The 17,911-nt window shown below is 43.3% G+C and overlaps 1 protein-coding gene across 4 annotated transcripts; it reads right to left on the reverse strand.

Moving 5' to 3' along the window:
- Window positions 1–6,636: 6,636 nt before the first annotated feature.
- On the reverse strand, window positions 6,637–17,068 carry LOC311318193 (C-terminal-binding protein 2-like). Of its 4 annotated transcripts, none has more exons than XM_084449445.1 (11): window positions 16,755–16,871; window positions 16,021–16,095; window positions 15,614–15,689; window positions 12,643–12,797; window positions 12,286–12,430; window positions 11,704–11,910; window positions 11,297–11,511; window positions 10,257–10,387; window positions 9,940–10,067; window positions 8,971–9,091; window positions 6,637–8,874 (listed from the first exon to the last, which is right to left on the reverse strand). In XM_084449445.1, exons 3-11 carry the CDS (start codon window positions 15,669–15,671, stop codon window positions 8,685–8,687), a joined length of 1,350 nt encoding a protein of 449 aa, XP_084305571.1. In that variant the 5' UTR covers window positions 15,672–15,689; window positions 16,021–16,095; window positions 16,755–16,871; the 3' UTR covers window positions 6,637–8,684. The 4 variants fall into 4 exon arrangements, with proteins under 4 accessions (XP_084305571.1, XP_084305573.1, XP_084305572.1 ...); XM_084449448.1 differs by having other exon boundaries at window positions 8,723–8,894; XM_084449447.1 differs by lacking the exons at window positions 16,021–16,095; window positions 16,755–16,871 and adding an exon at window positions 16,910–17,068.
- Between the last annotated feature and the right edge of the window lie 843 nt (window positions 17,069–17,911).

Below are 17,911 nucleotides of genomic sequence, written 5' to 3' on the forward strand. Positions count from 1 at the left end.
ATGGAGTCATCCAGGCTAATGGAGTTATTTAATGGGACTCCTTGGCCCACCACATGTTGATATTTTAATTAAGTGGCCCACCTTTGAATCTAATTGACCATCCCTGCACTACAGTATAATGGTGACATGAAAGGATATACTTTAAAAACATATTAACTCAGATGAGCTGAGTACAACTCAAGGTACCTGATTGTGGTTGCTCGAGGCTCTGTGAACAAAAGGCTCCCCTCTCCAAAGTACTGTCCTGCCTTTAGTTTGACGATGACTGTCAGCTCATCCTGTGACAGCACATCTACCTCTCCCCTTTCTATGAAGAACATCTACAAGAACATATCAAGAGGAGGATAGAGACAGGATCCATTAAACCACAAATTGCAAAAATGTATCTCACAGGTCTGACAGAGAGACTACTGAGGAGAACCACTATGGAAGACAATCAACATGACATGGTCCCACCTCTGATCCAAAGTCATTCCTTTTGCATATGAGGTCATTTGCTCTGTAGAGGCAGGGTCGGATCTGTCTGGCCAGTAACCGGATAAATCCCCCGTCTGTCTCCAGCTGATCCATGCTTTCTTTTCTCAGTGTTTTTTTTTAAAAATGGTCCCTGAAGATTTGGCAAAACGGAAAACAATTATGAGAAACTATCATTACCCTCAAAAATCTTAAGTAATATGTATAATAAAATACATTAGTTACATCAAGTTTTCCTGATAGTTTTCTCTCAAGGGGAGACAGGTGTTGTGACACGGAGACGCTTTGTTGCTTCCTGTTGATATTCAGTCCAAACGCCTATGATGAACACACATTAAAAACATTAGATTTTTTTGGTTCACATATGTTCTACATTAAGTCTTTTCAGCACTGGAAAATGTTGATTAATCTACCTTTGCAATAAGGTCAGCATAGATGATGGTTGAGATATCTCCAAGGAGCGATGAAGGCAAATACTCAAAGAGTGTGTCTTGATCGATTCCTTTGGTTCTTATCCATTTGAAAGCATAGAATTTGAGAGTACTGTGATACAGATCTCCAGTGATCTTCTGATTCTGAGGGACACAGTGACACGTGACCATGAGTCACAGAGAAGCAGACAGAAATTAAATGTCTGAAAAACAAGGACTAGTCTCGTACAATTCGCCTTATTCTCCTTTCTTTCATGTGCATGTAGATTTTGTTTCGTGGGGCGAAGTGTTTGTTGTCTTCCTGATATTGTGACACGCAAAACGTGTCACTTTCCACCACAAGATTTCCCGCCAGTGTACTAGCCAGTACACCGAAATTCTAAAATACTACATTCACAGGGTCTCATGCGACCCTGCTAAGGCCAATTAATAAACTAATATCAAGTAAAGGTGAATATTGAACTATAAAAAAGTCTCATCTATCTCTCATCACTCTCATCTCATTGAGCTTTAATTTTTATCCATTAATAATATATATATATATCCATAAATAATTTCCAGGTATCAAACTCTAGTTTCCTATTTGGTCTGAGATTCAAGACAACTGTTCCCACATATTAAAGCATTATACCTTTGACAGTAGCCTCCCTCTCTCTTCCATCAGGACAATCTGTTGCAGTTCAATTGGCAGATCGTGCATCAAAAACGTTCCTCCAGGATATGCCTCACCCCTAAAACAAGAACACTCACATTACTGTCATTGAAACCCTATCCCAAAACTCTTAACTAACAAAGTCAATGACCACTAGTGAAAGACGTACTGGTACTTCGACCAAAGCAGACTCATGTATTCAGTGACCCTTGTTTGAAGTGATGGACTGAGATCATGATTCTTCATGAAGTGTGTCATTGCTGAGAGGAGATTCTGGAACCTGACCCTGGAGAAAAGACAGGACGGTTTAGACTCTGAACAGATTCATACTTTACTCACTTTGGTAAAGTAACTTACCTCTCAGCATTTTTACTGGCCAAGGTGGCATAGATTTGACTGATGATGTAGTTGAAAACAAATAAGCCAATGAAGCCAACCAGTACAGCGAAGAGTCTCTCTGTCGGGTTGGTGGGGACAATGTCACCATATCCTGAAATGAAGAGAAAACATTCAGAGAATAGAACACAGAGTTTGATTATAGAACACTAGAAAGGTGGGCAATGTGTAAATCCAAAACCTACTACAATCTCCCAATTCTGTGGATACTTATTTCTTACCAATGCTTGTCATTGTTGTTGTGGTCCAATAAGCAGCAATCATGTAGTGATAGAAGTTGGACTGAATGGCTTTCAATCCAGTGTGCCAAGCCCATGAATCTTCATCACACCTATGGAACAACAAGATTAGTGTTCTGAACAAATCAAATTTAAGTCTACTATTCTTGTGATATTAACAGGTATTGTATAAGAAAATGACCTGTTCTGATTGCAGGCTGGGAGATACATGATCCCTGAGCAGAAGTGCACAGAGAAGATCAGGAGGAAAATGCATTTGGCTGTCCTTTGCTCAAACAAGTTCTTATCCAAGTCATTTTCTTTTCTGGTAAAGTACAGATATATCTGGAATAAAATAACATTTGTATTATCAGGTGATGTCCCACAAGAACCTCCTTGAGCTGAAAGTGTTTTCTAGCTTTCTATACATGTGAATATTTCCTACTTCACCTTTCGAATCCAAATAAGACGATTCCATCTGAGATAGCCTAACAATCTCCAATGTGCCTCTCTAGTTAATATAAAAGAGATGAAATCCAGAGGGAAAACAGCCAATACGTCATAATACAGGTTCCAGGATCTTCGATAGTTGTCAAATATACCCCTCACATCAGACAAGTAACCTCGACAGGGAGAAGGGTATTGTCATATAATATTATTTACTAGTTCCTTAGAATAATCAGACTGTAATACCATTTAAATGGAAATTGTTCATACAGAGTTCAATGATAACAGTGTCAATATCATGCTAATTAAGACCAAGTGCAGACAGACAAATAAACAATTTACCATCTTTTGTTAAAACTTCAGTGCGGAGCTTTACAAGTATGTCAATGATGGCAAACACGTCAACCAATGCACACATAGTAAGGTAGACAGCCCCCCATCCCTGATTGTGAAATCCTGCAATACAAAATGAATAGATTTACATGATTCATAGAGTCCATGCTTGTTCTACCAGACTCATGTTTCTGATATGATTCGGTAATTAAAAGTGTACACCAAAAACATACCTATTGTGTCCACATTTTTGTTGAAAAATATTTCCCATGTTGCAATAAAAATTGAAATAGTGATACACCAAAACATGAAAACCTCCCACTTCTGAGCAAACATGCCATCAGGCCGTATAGTTCTCATCCAAAAGGGCTGCAGGAAGAGAAATTATTATCAAGTACTCAGGGACAGGGTTATTCATATCATGATCCTTTATTTGTTTCGAGTGTGATTTGCTCTTTTCTGGCCAAACCTTGCTCACGTCTGTAGATGTTTTAACAGATGCGGGGACACTTTTCGACTGGTTTGCAACATACTCCATGAACAAGGTAAAAATCTTCTGATCTCGTGGCTGAAAAATAAATGTTTACTATAAACTAACAGCACACACTGAAGGCCACCACTAAACCAATTTCAATTGTGACAGGCAGTGTATAGGTATAGTGAATATATTTACAATTATATTCAAACTGTAGTAACCAAGTTATAAATACTTCTTACCAGTAGATTCACACTAAGATCTTTGTGGAATACCACATTCTGAGGGTTTGAAGCCACTCCTAGAGCAAAGGCCTCTCTTATAGGATGTTTCACATTGTGCAAGCGTGCTCTAGCTGTGCGTGCAATCTTCAAGCCAGCTGTAAATAATAATAAAATAATGGTATCACCACTATGATTGTCAAAACCTATTCACACAAGTAATATCAGGTTATAGTTCAGTGCACAGACCTGTATCAGTGTACCATGTTAGGCAAATTTATGTCATGCAACATCTCAGACAAACATACTGTCAATCCAACACCTTTCAGGTGTCAAAGTGCCCCTCTAAACTGAAATTATACTTCAATCACGCCTGGTTTCAGTAGATAGGCCGTACCGTCTGGGAAGTCTGCAAAAAGTGCCAGAAGATCTTTCCGTTCCAATACACAAATTTCGCACAAGGTTGAAGCACAAATCGTAGTGTTTCTTGGAATCTTGTACATCAAATAGACCTCAATGGACAAACATCACATTTTTCAAACATACAGTACCTTTCATATCAATCATGCAATCACACACCACAGAATATATCATTACAAATAAGCACTAGTGGTAGGCATGATGTTCTTTGCCATACCTCTCCAATTAATGATCCAGGCAGCAGTGTTGCGACCTTGTCACTATGATTGTTTTTGAGGACCTGTAATAAGAGGATATGATAGTCTCACTTCACAAAATCAACATAATCATTAATGAAGTTCAAGTCCTAAATGAAATGCTTTAATTTTGTCAGAGTAGTTGGATATGAGGGTAATATACAGAATACACAAATTAAATTTATAGTAAGTGCCCAGTTGCATGTTGCGATTTGTAGATACAGTAGTAAAATTGATGTGTGAAATCATGAGTGCCGGATGCCAATCTTCAGAGTTAAATGTACCTGCACCAATCCGTGTTCAATGTAGTAGGCATTCTGATTTATCTCTCCAGGCTTAGCCAGAATCTGTCCAGGACTGTAAGTATGCGTGTTGAATTTAAGAGAGAGAGCTCTTTTGAAACCATCTCCTGTACCTTTGAAAAATGTTGTCTGAAGATAGAAAACACACATAACAACAGAGCTTTTCTCACTGGTAGGTACATACTCAGTGTGTTGGTCATGAATAAAACAAGATAATTGTATTCATCTCACCTTTTTCATCAATGGTCTGTAAGAGGCAGAGGATATTTCAGAGTGCAGAGCGAATGGAAGGTCATCCAATAGGCCTGCAATTATACTGCCTTTCCGATGTGTCCATAGATAGTAGTAGTACTTCTGCACCCATGTTTGATCTTCCTCTGGTAATCCCATTTGTTTCTAGAAAAACATGACATTTTAACACAAATGAATTTGACATTAATACACAAATGAATTCTCCAATACATTTTTGTGAGTGCTTATACCATGTGGAGACGAATAGACTCCATGCGATGGTAGAACCTTCCTCTTCTAGCATCCAGATTGCTTATGATGGAGCTCATTCCAGTCATGATGACTCCAAAGAAGGCTAGAAGACCAACCACCATGACCAGAGAAGCGATGGTGACCTCACTGACTTTCTTGGCATGGATGTCCCCATAGCTAAAGAAATCAAAGATATATATTCCTTCTCCTCTTGTTTAGAGGCTCTATACTGTAATGTGCCAGGAAGAAATATCCAGTTGGACAACTATTCTCTTACCCGACAGTACTCAGTGTTATTGCAGACCAGTATAATGAAGTAGCATATAATTCCAAATCTGTGGTTCTGGTCAGATTTGTGGAAACTAATGAGGGAAACACATTCAGTGCCACAGATTCACATAATAACAATCATACTGCACTTCAGAAGAACTTAGAAACATTTTCAAAATTGTCAATGTTATTGCTTTGCTTTATGGAGTCATTTACAGTGAATAACTGAACATACACTCTGGTAACAGTTGTAACCAGTTCTCCTCTTTTGGGCAATATCTTGCAAAGGAATCATAAGTAGCCATACATGCTTGATTGTACCTACACAAAGAAAAACCAAACAGGCCAGCTCAAAAAGAAACAACAATCATGTTATTTAGTTATGTTGTGTTTCTAAATGACTCTACTTCAACTCACCAGATGCATGCAGAGGCCTGAACACAGATTACCACTATAGAGAAGGAATTCAGGATGGCAACATGGATCTTGTTGGTGTCAGGTTATTTGTCAAAGGACGCTGAATTTGGAACAATGAAATAAAAACAAACCAATGGATTGGATTATATTAAATAGTATGCAGTTTCTAATGTGTTGACGCATCTTTGAACTATTCCAAAACTAAATAGGTCTAAGATAAATAAGGACAGAAAACTTACATATTATGTTAAACACTCTGAGGACTTTCAGACATCCATTGAAATGCATAAAATGCAGTTCAGGGAAGGCAAATCTCAGGATCTCCAGGGGAAGAACAGCCAACAGGTCCATGATGAACCAAGTTCGGAGATATTTCTTTCGCACCGACATTGAATCAGTAATGACCACACCATTGCTTTCATATCCAATGTAAAAGCGTGATATGTTTAACAGGAAGATCACATCGAGGCAGTACCGTTTTCCAACAACCACAGGGATGGTGGAGTTGAAGAACTGAAACATAAATAAAACAATATAACTCAACCACCAAACTGGGGCCCGTTATTTGTATGTCGCTTAACAAAGCCAGGATAAAATATTTAAAAAAAGATTTGGCTCATCAAGGATAGGTGTGCATTCCCGTTTAGATTCAAAGGGACGCTTAAAGATGCAGAGGTTTGTGATTTCCTGTTAAGACTTACAGAAATGTAAGTTTTTGACTGACAAAATCCCCACCCCTTTTCAGGCCTCCCTCCAAACTGGGGGAAAGCAAATGACACTCGCTAGGCAGGTAAGCCATCCAATCATATCAAGTTGGCAACTCAAAATGATTGGATGCATTTATTACAGTCCTGCAACTTCCATAGATGTATTTCATTTTAGTGTGTCAGAGCACTTTATTTATTGATTGCAGTCCGGATGTAATGAGAATTGCAAAAAATATGAAATTCAGTGCTGCTGAACAGGGTTTGATGCTTATGTGGACTGTTCAGCTACTGAGCCAATAGCCTTGCTGCCAAGATTCTCTTTTTAAAGCCGCTAATTAATGGGATAACAAATGGAATACTGCTACAGCTGCAAAAGCCAGGGAGGAAGCCTGGCAAAAATAGCAAGTAATTAAATGTGTAAGTGTATATCAATGACCCCCGAAACACTGTGGTGTTCAACATCATTTATCCCAAGATGTATGCAGATAATCGAGGTGTTCTGGGCAAGTGTAGCTATACTGCATTGAAATCTAAAATATATAATTAATAATTGAGCCTTTTACAAAATATTATTTCTAGTCAGTTGGTGTACTGTGTTTAATCTTTAATCAGACATTTGAATGACCAGTTTGGCCTATTTGAATTACATAGTTCCAACCCTACTGGCACGAAGAGAACTTCCCAGCAAGTTGAAGTTAAGTAGGCTAGCTAGCAAAGTGATAGAATATATTTGTATAGAATAACTTCCATGGTTTCATAGAACTAGTCAGGGGGTGCGCCGGTGACATCCGAGGCGAGTTCATACTGCAGAGGAGCTGGCCCTTGAGCTTATTAATGCAGAGCCTGCTCCAAATTTGCTAACCATCATTGATTTGAATGCTTAATCAGATGGCTAAGATAAATTACCTCAAACAAGGACACTGTCACAGCCACCAGTGATGTTATGGCGACGAAGAGGTTCCATATCCGTACACTGTTCTGCTGTGGTGAAATAACGGACACATCGCTCTTCGTAGAGGCGGTGGTGACATTCATCCTCCTTGATGTTGTAAATGTCCTCAAATCCCATTTTCCAGAATTTAATGCTGTACTTAATCTGCCAAGAGAAACGTGTTAACTTTGCATAATTCTAGCCTGGAAGAATGGTTAGGCTGACCTTATCATTAGCTGTGCTAGCTAAGTGCAACGAACGTGAGCTAGCTTGCGCTTCAGTTTTTTGGCGAGCAGATAGCTAGCAAAAGCTGACGTTGTGTTGCTACTGCTAGCTACTATGGGGTTTCGTTTTGTAACTAACTTGAACTCGGAAAACATACCTGATTCTAACTTTCAAGACATTTTCATAAGTCGTATGCAGCCATTTATGAACTGGATTTGGCCATTTTCAGAGGAGAGAAATGACAGCTAACGTAAATTAACCAACTGACTGAGATGCAAATGTCTTAAATCTTAAATTGGCTAACGGTTTCTGAAAAGTCAGTTGGTGTGAGGTTACAAGCCGCTCGAGAGCATACGATTTGAAATGTGCACCTGACAGGCAGGCAGGCTCGCACGAGCAGGCTACTGGCTGCAAATGTACTGAAGGATTGCAACCTAGAGCCTGTGGGACAAACAGCTATGTAAATAGATTTTGTAGAAATATTGTATTTCAAAGTAGCTCAAAGATGCACCCCTCCCCCAAAAGCTCAACAACCAAGAGCCACACCTTTATTTTGATACTATAAATGTATTGAGCCCAACATTATAAAATCCATTGTAAGGTTTGTGAACAAATAGTTGTGGGAAATGAAATTCCTATCTCCAATCCCAGAACAGACCCTTGCCTTACTTCTTAACATTTGAAACAGCAAATGAGAAAACAAAAGAAAGCAAAACACAAACAGGTCTCCCATAAAGAACGTCTAAATGTACAAAAACACTGAGCCACAGGATAGTCAGAGACACAAATAGGGTTAAAAAGCAAACTGGAGAAAAATCCTTGAGTAATCCACTTATTGCTTCCATGGTGAGAGAGATGAGGATGGAGGGATAGGAGTCAGACTGTTCTCTCCTGAAAGATTCTGTTCAGTGGGACAGGACAGCTGGGCCAAACCAGAGTATCTGCTTCACTGAGGAGGGATGACGGAATGTTGTGGACGAATGGGGAGCTGAGGGGGCCAAGTTCCTACATAGGACGGGGAGCAAGGTATGTGAGTGTGTGGGGTGTTACTGGTCCGTTGGCATGTCTCTGTCTGTTTCTGCTTTCGAGGGCTGACCCGGTGAAGGGGTGTGTGGGGGTCTGGAGACAGGGGCGATGCCATGTGCCATGGGCAGGGTGCCTGCTACGATGCCTTCTACCGCCGCTCCAGCGGCCCCGAGGCCTCCGGCAGTCACTCCAACCAGCCCAGCAGGAAACCTGGGGCGAGAGGAGGAAGGCTGAGTGACAAGCGAGGTTGAGTGTGTTTGACCTAGTATCTCTCTATGCTTGTGTTCCTGCCTAGGCTAGTAGTACCTGTAAGCAGAGGCTCCGTTGAGTTCAGAGTGGACGGCTCCTGCATCCAGGCTGGGCCACTGGGGTGTGGCCATCAGGTACTCCTTGTTGACACAGTTCTTCAGACTGTCTGGGATACGCCCTGGGGAGACACAGTAGCCAATCATCTCCCTCTGCCACATCTACTACTAGATCACATGGCAACAGTTTAGAAGGGTTTATATTAAGGTCCTCGCCTTTGCACTAGGTGAGTGACTTGCTAACTGATTAATATTGATATTTGGTCCGTTTTGAGTTCATCTACGCACACACACACACTGACCTAATGAGTTTATGGTCTAATTGCTGTCTCCACAGAGGTGTGTGGGTACGGCATTATATCCGGAGTTGTGTGTAGCACAATTCAATTAACAAAAATGCAAAGGGCAGTTTATTTTCAATTTCCAAGGGCCGTTATCAACGGGCATAGATCAAAATGCCTCTGGAAGCAACAAAACGTGTGTTAGTCATCGTATCAAGTGGGTACAGTCATTGTATCAAACCCGGCCCATATTAGATAAATGGTTGTGATTGGCCTGAAATATCTGCCGGGTGGAAATTTGTCTGAATGACAGCGTGACCAGACTGATATGTGGAGCAGAAAAGTATGTGTATCCTGTTGCCCCCTGCCCCCCGCCCAGGGAGAATGTGTTTGTAAAGCAGCTGTCAGACGGTAAGTTTTGATGACTTTTTGACACACAGAGAAGTCAATTTACTAATATTTAGAAAACTGTTAGGAAGTACTCAATCATTTTGTCACATTATTGAAAACCAGAACTAGAGGACCATATTATAACTTTCAATTGATTGATTTCAGTAGTCACTCAAGTGGGTGGCTGTGGGCCTATCCAAAACAACACTGTGGCTTTAAAAGAGAATCTCGGCAGCAGATGAATGCTATTGGCTCAGTAGCATAATTGATGAATAGTGCACATAAGCATCAAACTGTACCTGTGATGGCTCGGCGAACCTCTCTGGCAGCCTCCTCCCGTGCCTCCAGGGAAGCCTGCTCGCTGTACCAGGAGGTGTGGGGGTTGCAGATCAGGTTGGGGGCATCCTTGAGAGGGCCCTGAGAGAAACTGGGGAAGGAGAGAGAGTCCTTGGGAATCTGTAGGCCAAAATGCTATGAAGATGATGAAAAAATATGTTTTTGTGTGATAAAATCTAGGCAAAGTTTTTCATTTGCCTGGCTTAAAGAAGTGTAGATGTGGCAGGGCTTGTAGGGAGGTGTGTGTGAGCATGTGTGTGTGTGTGTGTTGAGTACCAACCTGAAGGGTTCTGTCTCGTGCACATCCAGTCCTGCTCCTCGTATCCGCCCCTCTTTCAGGGCCTGGGCCAGGGCCTTCTCATCCACCAGACCCCCTCTGGCCGTGTTCACCAGGAACGCCCCCTGACGCATCTACGACACGGCAAATGGAATGACAACTCCATATCAACAACCACCGCTACCACAGTGCCGTCTTTACCACCTCTACACCATCCTACATGATATGCGCTGGCCACTGTGAATATTTTATAGATCTAGAAACATTAACAGTCTAATACAGTCACAAATCTTATAGACTTGTGATTCAATTTGTAAGAGTGAAGTCGTTCAGGAGGTGATTGTGTGTTTCTGTGTGTATCTGTGTAACTACTTGACAGTGAAGTTGTTGAGAAGAGGGTTGTGTGTCTATGTGTACCTGTTTGATGGTGAAGTCGTCGTCGATGAGGTGGTGGTGGTTGTGTGTGTGTGTACACTTGTTTGATGGTGACGTCGATGAGGTGGTGGTGGTTGTGTGTGTGTACACCTGTTTGATGGTGACGTCGATGAGGTGGTTGTGTGTGTGTGTGTGTACCTGTTTGATGGTGAAGTCGTTGATGAGGTGGTGGTTGTGTGTGTGTGTGTACCTGTTTGATGGTGAAGTCGTTGATGAGGTGGTGGTTGTGTGTGTTTGTACCTGTTTGATGGTGAAGTCGTTGATGAGGTGGTGGTTGTGTGTGTGTGTGTGTGTACCTGTTTGATGGTGAAGTCGTTGATGAGGTGGTGGTTGTGTGTGTGTGTACATGTTTGATGGTGAAGTCGTTGATGAGGTGGTGGTTGTGTGTGTGTGTGTGTACCTGTTTGATGGTGAAGTTGTTGATGAGGTGGTGGTTGTGTGTGTGTACCTGTTTGATGGTGAAGTCGTTGATGAGGTGGTGGTTGTGTGTGTGTGTACCTGTTTGATGGTGAAGTCGTTGATGAGGTGGTGGTTGTGTGTGTGTGTGTGTGTACCTGTTTGATGGTGAAGTCGTTGATGAGGTGGTGGTTGTGTGTGTGTGTGTGTACCTGTTTGATGGTGAAGTCGTTGATGAGGTGGTGGTTGTGTTCGTTGAGGCTGCAGTGCAGGGAGACGCAGTCAGAGTGGATGAGCAGGTCCTGCAGGGTGGCCATGCGCTGCAGGCCCAACGAGCGCTCCACGCCATCAGGGAGATACGGGTCGTAGAAGATCACATTGAAGCCAAAGGCTTTAGCTCGCAGGGCTACCGCCTGGCCCACACGACCTACAACACACACACAAACACACACTCTCTCCATTAACAACAAGATGTGATGAACTATGATAGCTAATTACATTGTCCCCAATTATCTGAACTTATATAATATCTACACAACAATCCCTAAGCACAACCCTCCAACCCATCCCTAACACTTATCCCTCCACACCCAGGCCAAGCCTCCGCCCCCCTCCTCACCCAGGCCGATGAGGCCAAGTGTCTCTCCTCTGATGCGGGCAGCGCCCCCGGCCACCTCCCTGATCTGCTCCACGCTGGAGGCACGCGTGCCCTCACGTAGCGCCTGGTGCATCCAGGTGACCCGCCGGTACAGGTTGAGGATCAGACACAGGGAGGTGTCGGCCGTCTCCTCCACAGACGTGGCCGGCACGTTACACACCGCGATGCCTGGAGGGGGGGGGGAGGATAGTGTATGCACCCTTGGTGGTCATGCGCTTGCATATTGAACATTTCAGCTCAAGCTTTTCTATTAAAGTTGTGATCACTTGGGCATGATCTAACCATGCAAGTCATTAAGTGTTTGGGGTTAAAACACATGCATCTAGTTTAATCTCCTACACTCTGTGGTGGTTGGCTGGTTAGTTACTTAGTTATTTTCACCATTATTTTACATGGAGGGGAGGGAATGTCAGAAGCACAAGGAGGCATGATCTGATGGGGATGACTGACTTGATGGGAAAGCAGTACTGAGTGTACAGAGTCTAGGAAGGGCTGGGGAGAGTGACGCGGAGCGGGTCCCAGGGATCTGGTCCTCGTACTGACCCAGCTCTGCAGCAGCCTTGATGTCCACGTTGTCGAAGCCACTTCCGATCCTGACGATGATGCGGAGGCTTTTGAACTTGTCCAGGTCGTCGCGGGACAGCGTGATGGTGTGGTACATCAGAGCGCCCACTGCCTCGTTCAGCACCTACTCACGTACACCGGACATCAGGAGAGTGTGTGCGTGTCTCATGCACTTTGGCTTTAACCCTAGATTATGCTCTTAGTCACTTGTTCATAAAGGAGATGCACTTATGAGTTCTGGCGAGTAGTAGTACACTACCTACAACTATTGTTGCATATAAGTCGCTTTGGATAAAAGTGTCTGCTAAATGACTAATGGAATGTGTGTCCAAGTACCTTCTCGTGGATCTCCTGGGTGGACTGGGCGTCACAGAAGGCGACTGTAGCCACGTCCTTGAGCACGGGCATCTCCACAGTGCAATCCCGGCCGTCCAGCAGGGCCACCAGGGGCCGGGGGTGCATGGGCCCATTCAGGATAGGGGGGCGGATGCCTGCATCACAAGGTAAACAACGACAACAACAATCAAATAAACAGCAACCAGGTAAACCCTCGGACAAAGTCGCCATCAGCTCAGATACATAGAGGCAATCAGTAAATAACTAGATACAGGGATTAACAGGGGCAGACTATTAAAGGCCCAGTCCCCTGGAAGCAGATTAAGCTAGTCCTAGACTTAACATTCTGTAATCTGTGTCTGGGAAACTGGCCTAAAGACTACAGTCAATGTTCACATGAGATCCATAGTAGTTCAGTCTCATAGAAGATCCTCCCCTCTCCCAATGTCAAGATTCTCATCTAAGGCTCCGGTAGTCTCCCTGACCTAGCGTCATAGCAAACCTAACTTCCTGAGTCATCTCCAGCCGCCATGAGGAAGTAGATATTGGATTCCAGGCTGCCTTGATCACAAATATGAACAAGGGGTCACTAGGGATGTTAACAGTTAATCGACTATCGATTAATTGCCGATAAGAATTTACTCGAATAAGATTTGGTTACTCAATTAACTGCTTGTTAATGGAACAGAATTATTATTTTTTAACAAACATTATCAACGGGAGTTGCGTGAAATGTAATCATGATTTAGGTTCTGACTGCACATGAGGGCACCACACCATGTAGTGCAGACTAATTGGGATGCCGGGAAATTTCAACAACACAGTGGAAGAAGACACAAAAATGAAGCGAGCAAAGCGCAGTCCAGCGTGGGACGTTCTTATCAATTATTCGACTATTGCTTGTAAAGGTTAACAGTTATCGATTAATGAAATTCCTTGAAATTTGCAACCCTACCGCTCAAACACACACACACACACATTGGGGACTCCTCCAGCAGATGAGTGGGGGTGGGGAGTGAGGTCAGGGGCACAGGCTTGTTTTGAGTAGTCATGAGTCATGACCTAAATTTCTCTTTGTCTGGAGTGAGACCCCTTCCCTTCTGTAACAATGCACGCGTGCACACACACACAGAAACATTGAATCTCCCCTCCTTAGTAGTGGTAGATCACATTGGCCAGCAGATTTATCACTGACTCGTTGACTTCTAAGATGCAACAAAAAGACCAGGGTTCCCGCTGAAGATCAATTTCAAACGCTGACACCCTTATGTAGACATAGACTGGTAGTACGACACTACTTGGCACCTCTATGACAGATCTGATTTAGAGGAAAGAGCCAGGTCAAATTTACACACTCACAATCACACTACCAGATCATATGAAGAGCACCCCTCAAACCTGCTTTAATGGCCCTTTTCTCATCGCAACAAAGCGAGGGACGTGACGGGTAATTATAAATTAATCTACAGCGAACAAACTACAGGAAAGAGGAATAAATCTGGCAACACAGACACCATAATGGTAAAAGACGCCTGGCTGGCAGTGTGTGTGTGTGTGTGTAAATCCAGGTCTGAGTGGCAGCAGGGCCAAACACACACACAATACCATTCATTCAGTGCTCATTCATTCTCATCGTCTGCCTGCCTCGCTGAGGGTGTACCGTAGAAGAGGAGGAGGAGGAGGGGACGGAGGGAGGAGGGGACGGAGGGAGGAGGGGGGGTGGACGATACTGCTGCAGTACCCCACCCTGCCCCCCGCCACACGCTGCAGAGCAACACTCACTCTCGCACACGCACACACATTAGGATCAGCGCCTTCAAGGACAAAGATGCTGAAGGATGGAGAACCCCCTCTAGGTCACGCAGTACAACATCAGAAATTCTTCCCCCCCCCCCCCCCCCCCATCTCTACCTCCATAAGAAGCCAGAGAGAAACACATATGTCTTGCTAACCTTGCATGCTGAAGCTGACCAGCCTTTCTTCCTCTTCTACGGCTCTTCCAGCTGCTGGCAGAATGCTCTCTCTTGGAACAACCCCAGCAGACCCACACTCCCCTCCCTCTGCCCGTTTGCTGCTCCAATCAGACACAGCCAAGATCAGGCCTCGGCCAATGAGATCTAAGCTTATTAAGCAGGATAACAGCGGGCTGGGTAGTGTGTGTGCGCCGTGCAGAGGAGGTGGTTTCCATGTTGTTGTTTTTTTTTAAAGAGACAAACCGCGAGACACAGAGACTTCGGTGAGCTGCAATAACATGGGACTCTCCCTTGTGAAAACAATCATACCATCACCAATAGCACTATAGTGATTTCTATCATAAATAAATCCTGAGAACAGAAAATAATTGTATTCTAATTCGAAACTAATTCTAATTCTAATTCACTTAACCAACTCAATTAAACTAGAAACTATCTACGAGGCTTTAGGTCACAAATTACAGAGGGACTTACAACACCTCTTATGTGCAGGGGGGAGGTGAACTCGGGTGTGGGGGTCTTCTGATGCCTGATATCATGTCAGCTTCAGCAAAGGTTGCTAGTGCCACCAAGTTCTACACCGGTTGCAGCTGGCTAGCCCAGCAACAACAGCAGAAACGACTGCCAACCCAGCGGATCATGTGTTTGGGAGCTAGAGACGGGCATACCCGGAGTAGTAACATTAGCAGACTGGTGGAAGGGTGGATTCATAACTTTGCTTACTCTCCATGTTGGCTAATAAACAATGAGCAAGCAAGCACCATGTCTGGCTATCAGTTGGTCTATTCATGCAGATATCATCCAAGCCCTTCTGAGAACATGAATATGGATAGATAAGATGGTAGTAGAGTAAGGAGGGTGTAGGTATGGAGTAGCTAGTTACATAACAGGTAACTTAGTAATCTAACTTAGCATTGCAATGTGTACATTACATTACACTAAATTGATTTACTGTTGTACTTTATGAAATGTGGTATTTTACTGTCCCACTTACTGACCTTCACAGATGCGATCCAGCCTCTGTCTCTTCACTTTGTGCTTGTCCACGAGAGCCATCTCCGTTCTTTTGCCCTGCTGGAACACGCACACAGAGGTCCACAGGACAATGTTACAGCAGCTGTAAGACTGACCACACAGAGAAATGTTACACAGCAGCTCTGGAGGACACACACAGAGGTCCACAGTAACACAGCAGCTGGAACACACACACAGAGGTCCACATAAGGACAATGTTCACCACTGTTACTGTGACAGTACACATTGCAAACACGCACAGTCCAGTTACTGTGACAGTAGGCAATGTTACAGCAGCTGGTTGAGAACACACACGCACACAGATTCACAATCGGACAATGTTGCACACACAGGTCCACAGTGGGACAATGTTACACAGCTGAACACGCACACAGAGAAATGTTACACAGCAAACGGCGCGTTCCCACTCAGCAACACCTCCCACGTGCACTGCAGGGTCCACCGCCTAAAACGATGCATTGTGTGTCAATATTTACATTCTAGCCCTGTTTAAGCAAGATTACTACCTACACAAATCAATATAATATAATATCGCTCATCCGATTACTATTGTTAGTTTGACTAGAAAGCTAGCTACTGCCTTACTAAGTAGAGTGACAAAACAATACTAGTCACCTAGATAACGTTATCTAGTGCTAGCTCTCTAGAAGTGCATTAGCTAGCCTAGCTAGCTAACTATCATGCTGCACTTTTAATACATCTAGCTACGTGGTTAGCTGCTAGTTCGACTACAGCCATGATTCTGATTCAGTTAGCTCGCTAGTCCTGCTGTAACGTTGCTAGCTTGACAGTCTAACTAGCTAACAAGCTACTAACTTTAGCTAGCTAGCAGTGGGGGCTTTGTGCGATAACCTACAAGACTACGGGTAGCTAGCTTAGCGCACAGTAGCTTGCTTGGTTGCTGCAGTGTGGCTAACGGGCTAGTAAGAAACCGAATCTAAACCAATGTAGCGAGCTAGCAAGAGCTATTGTGTCGGCGACTAACTCCAACTCTGAAGGCCTGCTGACTGTGTGAAAAAGTCACCAAACTGCAAGCGTAACGACGTTTTCTAGTAGCTAACGTTAGGTAGCTAGCTAAAACAAATTGAGATTATCGGCACTAACGTTACTCGCTGGCTAGTTCGGGGGCAAAACAAAAACATATTTTCTTCCCAAATTCTAACTATAGCTGGCTAGCTACTAATTAATGGCAACGTTAGCTAAAGTTTAATGGCATCGAAGCACAGCAGCTCGGTTAAAAAGGTCGATTCATTAGTTACCAAGAAGCAAGTTCTCAGTTGGACCTACTGGGGTCAGTAATAGCTAGATAGTAAACTAGCTTTAGCTCCTGCTTGCTAGTTCTTGCCACTTATCTGGTCTTCATACATGAATCCACAAACTGTTTTTTCAAGAGCAGTCAGGTGACGGACGGGTCGGTTGACGAGACACAAAAGAAAAGCTGCCTGTTGTAGAGCTACTTTCAGTGGCGTGTGGCGCCTTCATGTAAATACTTGAGGTATTACATCCCTGTGCAGCCCCTTCCCTTACTGACCATCGGCGGCACAGTGGGACAAAGCGAATCTCAGCCATCTGAAGTAGCTACTGTAGGCCAGCTACGTAGGTGTACCCTATTTGCACGGACACCGGTGAACGGGACAGATGGACAGATTTACAGCCCGAGACTAACGGCAGTGCCGAGTACAGTAGGCTATGTCCAACCCAAACCCCGTGCCAAACTTTATAAATGAATACATATATCAGTATCTCTAGTATGGTCTCGCCAGGCGGGGCTTTCAACTAGTAACTTCTGGCCCAGTGGTGGTTTTAATTAGTCGTCTAAGTAAGAATGTTATATGATCTACTGCTCATATCTGACAAGAAACAGCATTCACCCTCTGTCCTCACAAAGACAAACACTGAACAGTTACAGAGAACACAGAGGCTTTTCAGACATTTTTGTTTCCTTTCCTTGTAAAATAATTTCCGATAAACTTTATTTATACACAAACTGAGTTTGAAATTGCCATCTTTTTAACACATACAATAAAAAACATCTCTAAAAGACAGCAATGGCCTGCCCTGGGACTCTCAGCTACCATCTTAACACAGAACTGGTTCTCAACAAATGAATTTGCTGTATAATACAATATTAGAATGTGCCCTCAGAATACAGTGGTTACTTCCATTTAGAAGGTTTGTTTAACTTTTCAAACACAGTGCATTCATTATCAATGTCTATAGAAAATAACAAAATTACTAATATCAATAGCTACACAATTCAT

This window comes from Borostomias antarcticus (assembly GCF_949987555.1).
Source record: "Borostomias antarcticus genome assembly, chromosome: 15".
Classification (NCBI taxonomy): domain Eukaryota; kingdom Metazoa; phylum Chordata; class Actinopteri; order Stomiiformes; family Stomiidae; genus Borostomias; species Borostomias antarcticus.